Below are 8,632 nucleotides of genomic sequence, written 5' to 3'. Positions count from 1 at the left end.
GCAACATCAACAAAGCAGACTTCCCAGGACGTGACTGACAGCCTGTTTACATGCTGATTCCCCATATAAGGCAGATGCAATGCTTTCTGGGACACAGCGGGGGGGGGGGGGGGGGGGGGGGGGGGGGTTATTTTTACTGTTTACAGACTTCTTTTTGAAACCTTGTCTCGACTGATTTCTCCAAAGTGGAGGATGCTGTCCAGGACTTCACACACTTCGCAAACACACACACAAAATGATAAAAATACTTTTTTTAATGAAATTCATACAATGTCAGGTAGTCCCAACTTCACAGCTAACGGATTTAAAATAACTTCAAAATGAATGGATCTGATAAGCAGACTAGCTTTCACAAGTATTACTGTGACACATTAAATTCACATCCAGGCAAACAAATCTGTTTTTTGTTCTCCACCAGCTGCAAAAGACAAAGTTAGCGAGTTAAGAAATAGAAGAGAAATAAACTTTCCCGTGGCTGCTTCAACAATTTCAAGGTCCCGGAGGATCAATACCCGGGCTCTTCAATGATGTGGTCATGGCCAAATGCATACTGTAAATTTAGAGGTGTCATCAGCTGTTCAAAAAGTACAACACATGTGCCAAGTGTATATCAGGCTGCCAGGATAATGAAGACAATAGGATGGTCTAGGTGTGGTATTTGATCGGAAGCCAGATTTCAAGTGATCGCAGGGACGTGTTTGGCCCCTCCCAGCAGCCACGTCATTAATGCATTAAACAAAGGATAAAGTGGCACGGCAGTAACACATAAAGCATCTCTTTCTTCTCAGATGGGCACAGTGCATCAGTAAATTTTCCGCATTTCCCAAAAACTTTTCCCAGAAAAGAAATCTGCTCTAGGAGTGTGGCTAATACGTTAGCCATTCAGCCCAGAGAGCTTAAGAGCATTACCATGCTATCCCTGAAAACTCTTAAACGAACAGTAATACTGGATCTATTACGGAGCCAGAAACAAAACATATTGTAACGTCTGTGTATATGACTGAGTTGTTTTAAACGAGGGAATGACCTCACAATCTCAGCTTTCAGAACTCTCACCCAAACTTGAACCCTGAAATGCAGCGGTACGTGCCGGTGGCTGCATGTATAATTCAGAAGCCCTAATACAAATTTGGTATCCCACTCTCTTGAAATCTTTGCTGGGATGTCCTGCCTCTTTCTCTCTCTCTCCTTTATTTCTCCCCTCCCTCCCTCCCTCTCTCTCCATCTCTCACTGTGTTTACAGCCTTGGAGAGGACGGCATATCTGACATTTCTCTCTCAAACTCCAACCAGCTCTCTTCTCATCTGACAGGTAAGAGCCAGCATCCTCTGAGCTGCTCTTTAGGAAGGCTGACAGAGAGTCGATGATGATAAATGATGATGCAGACAGGATAAAAGCCCAGTAGGGTAAATCTTGTGATAAGAAGAGTCATTAAAACGTATTATTATTGGTAGCTGAGATTAGTTATTTGAGTCAGGTACTTAACTGGTTGGGGTCATAAAGGACATTTGTACTTGCAGAAGTTAAACGGTTACAGGAGATGTTTTATGTTATCACGATGTGAATCACTGCTTCTTATAAAGTCACTGCTCACTTACAGTAAAGTAAGAAAGAAGCAGGGGGAACAGGGACTGGGCTAAAACTCCCAGAGGGATAAACACTTATCCCAGCTTCTTACATTCCTATCTCAAACACATGATTCCATTTAAAAGCACTCAGGAGTCAAATCAACTCTCTCAATAATACTTAATGCTACAGTACGATATACAATATTTCCCAGTGTGGTCCAGGAGAATTCACTGTATTTCTTTTTTCTTTGTTTTTGCTCCATTTGATAATCTTATTCTATTTCTAGCTGCCTTTCTATTAAAAAATAATAAGAGGAAGATTTTTAAGCTACTTTTAGATGCATGTTTACTTCACAATGACCTCTCAAGGAGATACAGTACATGGAGCGAGTTACGCATAAAAAGGCAACACTAGAAAGAAGTGGGTGGTAAGATTTTTTCTGACATGTGACAAATACAAAAAACAGTTGGTAAAAAAAGAAATCAATTATATTTAAGACTGTGAAACTAACTATGTTTATATCATGCTATACAATGCAAGTTTACACATGTATATATTGTTACATATGTATATTTATGATAAAGTCCTTAAATTTTTTGACATTATGTTGTTGTTTTAATAGACGTATAATTACGCCTATATTCAGACACTATATCTATTTAATGTTTTAGAGTAATATATATATATGCCCCCAAATTTAAAGTGATTTATGTGAGGTATTGGCTCCCAACAGCTGCTATCAAAGAGTGGGCGCAGCTCGCCATGACCCAATTAGAGTAGCAGGTCAACATCAGTAAGCCCGTGCATCTGTCTAACCTACATACTTCACAGCTGTCAATCATTTTTGTAAGAGGAAATGCCAACCAGACAAAAAGCATCGCTAATGACTTATTTTTAGTGTTACTTTAGACTCTAAAGTGGGCAGAAAGTGGAAAGTGGCGTGCATGTACCTGCGCGATCTGGCACACGACGACAAAACTCACAGGAGAAAAATTTCAGTTTATTTATAAACTGTTTCCATCTCTAAAAACTTTTTTACCAGTAACATCAGCACCATTATTTTCCACTTCTGTGTTGGTCACACTGGAGAAATCGAATGCTTGGCAAGAACGGCTAACAACAGCTGATTGTGTTTATAGGACAACGCGGTCCTTTCAGCAGCCCAGAGGAGCAATCTGCACTTTAACGGTAATAATCTAAAAATAAAAACAGGCTTCTCCTCGAGCTTTGCACGGTAAATACAATCAAATGATTAAATGGACTGTGTTTTTGCATGAGGCCTATTAGATACATTTTAAAAGTAGCAGCAGCAGAATAAAAACAGATTCTGTTTGGGTTCATTTCCTAACCTGCTTTACTGAAACTGCAGGAGGAAAAATAATATCACCCAAATGATCTACTGCTTACTTTTTGGGGCCTTCTCCATATTACAGGATGTGGCTAAGATGGGAAATTACAGTTGACCTAGACTCTTTTTTTGTTTGTTTGTTTGAATTGTTGGAATAATTTGAAATTGAATCCATCTGGAGTTGCTTTGAGATTATTGACTTTTTTAGGACACAAGATAGCATTCAGCTAATGATCCTTTATCACCGACACTTTTAGAAGCCTGGGAGCTTATTAGTAAATATTATAATCCCTCAGGTTTAATCAGTAGCCCTTTTGGGGCTGACACAGTGGCTCCATCAAACTACAGAATTACCACTGAAATAAAGGCCACAGCTTCAACCTAAATAAAGGTGTTTGTGAAGTTAGCTAGGCCATGTTTCCTGTGACACATTTGGCTCTAAGCCACTTGATTCCATCATATTCCCATTTCACTCTTTTATTTTGGGAATAGTAGTGTGGATTAATCTCTGAGAGAGGAACAGCTGAGCCTGTGTGGCCCTATGAGACGTATAAACAGCCTAAGAAGCAAAGTAGGAAACGATGACGAGTAAAGAGTTTGCTGAAAATAAGAAAATAGATGAACGCACTGCATCAGGATGTAGGTGTGCCTATGTGGGCCAAAAAAGCTTTATATCTACTGTCAACGTTTCATTTTCATTCATTTCATGCAGTGCAAATGAGGGTTATTTGCACTCTAGACACAAGAAAGAAAAGCACAGCCTGGCCTGGCGGTGGCTCGCTTGTTATCAGACACGCGGTGTGCAGACTGACATACAGAGTGAATGTAATTTCACCTCAAAGGTCAAACTACAAGCTGCACAAAAATGCCAATTTCTCCTATAAAAAGTGAGAAAAGGAGGCAAGGAGGAGAGAAAGATGAGTGGAAGTGGAAGGCTCGTGACCTCGGGCACAGGATGATTGAGAGGAACAGAGCCGGGCAGGCAAACACCGGGAAGGATGAATATTAATTTCTTTAGGTGTAGTTTGAGCTGCTGTCAGAGGGAAGCCCAGAATACAAACTGTCTGTGCAGAAGACGCACAAGCAAAGATTTTTCTTGATTGCTTTAGTCCAAGCAGTTTGTCTGCAGACCACTAGATGGAGCTGAGGAAATACACAGATATGTGTAGATTTCGTTTTACTGTTTAGTAAAAATTGACTTTTTAGTGATAAATACGAAGTGAAAAAAAAGTTTATTTGGTTTAAAAAAGAAACGCCAAACATAATACTTATTCAGGAGGATTGCACATGTATTTAAAGAGTTATTTTATAACCTGTATCAACTGTACTCTAAAAGCACAGTTGTGTCAGTCTGAAAGCTTTCTGTCATTTTCAATAGTTCTATTTAGCATTATTAGCACTTTGACCTTCAGATCAATCTGCTGACCCTGAAGAAGAGGTCAGAGGTCAAATGTGACAAGACATTTTAAATCTTTATACTGAACTTTTTATATGTTGACTTGTAAGAATCAGTACGTTTTCAGTAAGTTTTAAGGCTTTTTGTCGATTTTCGACCAATAAATCTTTGAGTTGACCTTGAAGACCTCAGTGGACGACATGACCCCGCTCTACACCCATACAACGTTTTACCAGCATGAATACAAAACATTTTGAGGTGTCGTGCTTACAGAAAATACCTCAAAACAATAGCCCTTAACCACAAATAATGAGCTGAAAGAGCGCCACCTGTTGACCCAAACCAAACAGGACTTTCAGCCTGTCCCTTTCAGGCCACCCTGAAGCTCCACGGCTGATAAAGTCAAAGGCTTCTTCTATGTGGAGCAAAATATTTAGAATCTAATGAGTTTAAAAGTCCAGACTGAACGCAAACGCTCTAAATCATGGGTGTCAAACATAAGGCCTGAGGACCAGATTTGTCTAAGCACAGACAGATTTCTTTCATTTACTACAGCAGCATTATTTTATCACGTAGATAAAGAGACGCACTGTTGAAACCACTCCTCGTTCTCTCATATCAATATATGTCAGGGGTTCAATGCGTAGTTAAATCTCTTCACACTGATAGAAAGAGGAGTTTCGCTGGCTGCTTCTGTGGGGTGGAAGAAAAGAAGAAAACTCATAAACAGATGACAGGAAAAGTTCAGCATGATTACTTTCTGATCATTCGTGGTGCATTTGTTCGAGGACATACAGAGACTTTGAAGGATTTATGAGTAACAGTGATTGATTGTGTTGATTAAACACCATATGGACTCTTTAATCAGGTTAATACGCTGAATTAATGAACTCTGTCAGTACGCCTCCACACTCAGGTCATTTAAAGCCGTGTACCGGTCGATCACTCCAGAAATCAAACCCCTCAAACCTTCCAGAGACACTCTACGCTCCACTTCAGTGAGGTCTAAGCGAGCTGGAGAGTTAACCCGTGGGGTTTGAGAAACTGTGTGCTCAAGTGTCAACATGTGAAGTGATAATGAGTGACTCAGAGGAAGATTACGGGGGTGGAAGGAACAAAAGTGAAATGATTAAAAATAGCCATGGCTGCCTTTTTATTTTTACAAGGAAACAAGATTTTTTAAAATAAAAATGGCACATTAGAGTTTGAAAGTGCAATTCAAGTATCATAAGCGTAAGTCATAATATATGCAGTATGGGGCACATTTCCTTTAGCGCCACCCTGAGGATAAACTTCAAACTCTGCACAGAGGACCTCCAAACTCCTGGATTAGCACCCTAACACCTACACCTTCTAGCAGCAAAGCTCGCAGGTTCCTAAGTTGTGTGTAGATTTGCTGAGCTTCTTTTTGTAATGCGGGATGTAATGTACAATGTACCCAGCAGGGGTGCGCCTGCGTGGATTTTAATCTTGTTAAATATAGAAAAGAACTTGGCACAGCCGATGCACAAGTGGGAAGATTTTTCTTTTTTTCCGCTGTGTGCAGGAGCCTCTAATGCGAGAGCACGGTAAGCTTGTCATGGTGCCTCTGATCTGGGGAAAGTCACAGATCAGATGACAAAAGGGGATTTAAGCCAGTGTCGAGAGCCTGCAGCTGCACTGTGTGATGTGCTTTTATTTCCTGCTTACGCACCCTGCTTACAATCTACGACCCCCAGCTGACAGGGATGTAATGACAGAAGGACGACAAAACATCTTATAAAGTCATGAAAAACTCTTCCCTCTTTACAAAAATGTCCCAGGACTGTGGTCATGACAGTTGTGTTGCCGCCACTCAGACTACACTCCAGCTTAACACATCATCAGGCCTCAGCTGGCGCCTCTTGAGCAGCCGTCTTATCATCACACTCTGTAGTGCTGATATGGAAAGGTCACATGAGGGGACGAGGGCCTGGGGTGATTCTGAAATCCCATTTTTCATGTGTGTTTAACAGTCTTTCTTTTTTTATTTCGCCACTAGAAAAGAGAAGATAAAGCGACTGCCATCTGACCCGAGCTCATCTTCAGATCAACACCTCCCCATCCCCGCCATCTCTACAACAACAGGCCCCAGCAGCCTGACCTGAACTCCCTCGCCTCCCGATCGAGCGGATCAAACTGTAACCGGCCTCCATGGAGCGCGTTCAGCACATGACCAAATCGGCCATTCGCCGAGCGTCTCAGATCGAGGTGAACCCGCAGGCCAAGAGGAACCTGCAGGAGCTGTTCGTCAACTTCACCCTCATCCTCATCTGCCTGCTTCTCATCTACATCATCGTCCTGCTGAGCAGCTGAGAGACACGTGCAGAGAGAGAGTTTGGGCAAAGATGAGGGTTTCACTGATACATGCAGATATATTTTTTAAAAAAAGATATGAAGCGATAATATAATTGGCATGTATCAGCTTAACCCCGTTTACCAGCAAGGCGCAGAGAAGGATCACAGAGGCATTGGCCAAACTCTCAACTCACAGCAAAGCTCAAGGGTGACGTGGGAGCTGATCGGGAATCAGCTGCGCTGTCTGTGTCTCAAGGGAATGATCAAAAGTGACCCGACTCCAGCAGTTTGTAACCTTCACCTCTTCCTGCTGCTCGTTCAGATTCACACTGCGCTCGCTTGCAGAGGACAGCGACTCCCGCCATGCACGCATAAGCACGAGTAAGTGCAGCGATGCTGAAATATCAATACATCACCAATGTTTGACTTCTATTTCCCACAAGCCTGCCCCCCTTTACTTCCTGTAAACCCCCGCCCAACCCAAACCCCCCAGCAGAAAGATAAACAGGCTGGAAATCTTTTTTTTTCCATGAGCGTTTTCACGTCTTTCTTGGTGTGCCGCTGACAGAAACCAGGAAAACACTGAGGTTTCGCTGAGGTTTCCTGAAACTGCTTATTGGTTAAAAAAAAAAGCTTTCAGCAACACAAGTTTAGCAAAAGGTAGCAGGGAGAAAGTCTGAGATGAGCGCGCCTCAAAATGTAATGTTGTTGCCCTAGAAAAGCTGCCATGTGTGATGTCCGTTGAGTAGTTGCCACTCTTTATTGGTCCACAGTTACAGCAGATGGGCATAGACCCAATCATGGAGGCTACAATTCACTTACATACGCTGCTAAACCTGCTTTCGCCTAAAGTTGTAAACCTACTGCTTTCACTATCACTGACACTCAGATTTCTTCACTGAGGACGTCTTCAGAAGAGAAGAAGATGAAAAAATGAACAAATTTGCAATTCTATTGAAATTTCAAACTCTGGCGCCGCCCAGTGGTTATATCACAAAAGACATGGTGGATCATTTTAAATGTAAAATTATTTTTACCCTGTTTTTCATCAATTCTGCTGAGAAATTTGACACATATCTTAAATCGACATGGCGTTATTTATAAAATGAAGCTCTGTCATCACTGTCTGAACTAATAATGCTGAGCCAGTCAGCTCACTCCCAAAGGTGCAGCATGTCTGCCATTTTATTCAGTGTGTTTCTTACTCTTAATAAACATATATAAACATACTTAAAATGATACTTAGGAACGTTTCTAAGTACTGCAGACCTTTAACGAGTGTGTGTGAAGCACAGTCTGAAAGTGACAGTGAAAGGTTTGCTTTACAGGTACATGCAGTCTGTACACTATCAGTTGTGAAAGAAAGCTCACTTTGCATGGTGTGATTACACGTAGTGCCACTTTCTTTACTGACTCTGTTTGTTTTCTGCGCTGGAATAAAATACCTAATTATAAAATCATGTCATTGCTTTTGAAACGTACTATGACTAAAAATGTTTAAAAAAAAGAGATGCACAGTATGAATTAGTTGTTTTTTTTGTTGTCTTGTATGTACGTTAGAAAAACTGCCACCTGATTTTTAAACTGTGGAACACCAAATAAACTGCATGTCAAAACAATTAAAAGTAGCGTCTGACTTAAGTGACAAATCCTTTGTGTTTATCTGTCCGTAGAGTCCATGTGCATACTGTTTTGGTTTTACAGCTCTTTGAACGCCTGCTTATATCCAAGCGCTTGTTTTCTCTTGACCTGTGATCACCAGAACATACGAGAAATCTCCACTGCCACCCACAGCCAAGGGACTATTTACCCAAATGTGAATTGAATTCTATTTAAAAAACATTAAATGTTGTTTCATTTACTTGTTTATTATAGATGTTCTATTTAGCAAATACTCAGAAATTGAAAAAATGCATTGATTTATCAGTAATGCTTAAAAACACTCATTACATTATTCAATTCATTATTATTATTGTTATTATTGTGAAAAACAGTCTGAAGCA

At 40.9% G+C, this 8,632-nt stretch overlaps 1 protein-coding gene across 1 annotated transcript; it reads left to right on the top strand.

Annotated features, from left to right (window-relative positions):
- The first annotated feature begins 765 nt into the window (after positions 1–765).
- pln2 (phospholamban 2) lies at positions 766–8,270 on the top strand. Its single transcript, XM_085151953.1, has 3 exons — positions 766–1,082; positions 1,244–1,311; positions 6,334–8,270. Exon 3 carries the CDS (start codon positions 6,486–6,488, stop codon positions 6,645–6,647), a length of 162 nt encoding a protein of 53 aa, XP_085008079.1. The 5' UTR covers positions 766–1,082; positions 1,244–1,311; positions 6,334–6,485; the 3' UTR covers positions 6,648–8,270.
- The last annotated feature ends 362 nt before the right edge of the window (positions 8,271–8,632 follow it).

This window comes from Neolamprologus multifasciatus, chromosome 23, assembly GCF_963576455.1.
Source record: "Neolamprologus multifasciatus chromosome 23, fNeoMul1.2, whole genome shotgun sequence".
Classification (NCBI taxonomy): Eukaryota; Metazoa; Chordata; class Actinopteri; order Cichliformes; family Cichlidae; genus Neolamprologus; species Neolamprologus multifasciatus.
This window is presented reverse-complemented; position numbering and strand designations above follow the sequence as displayed.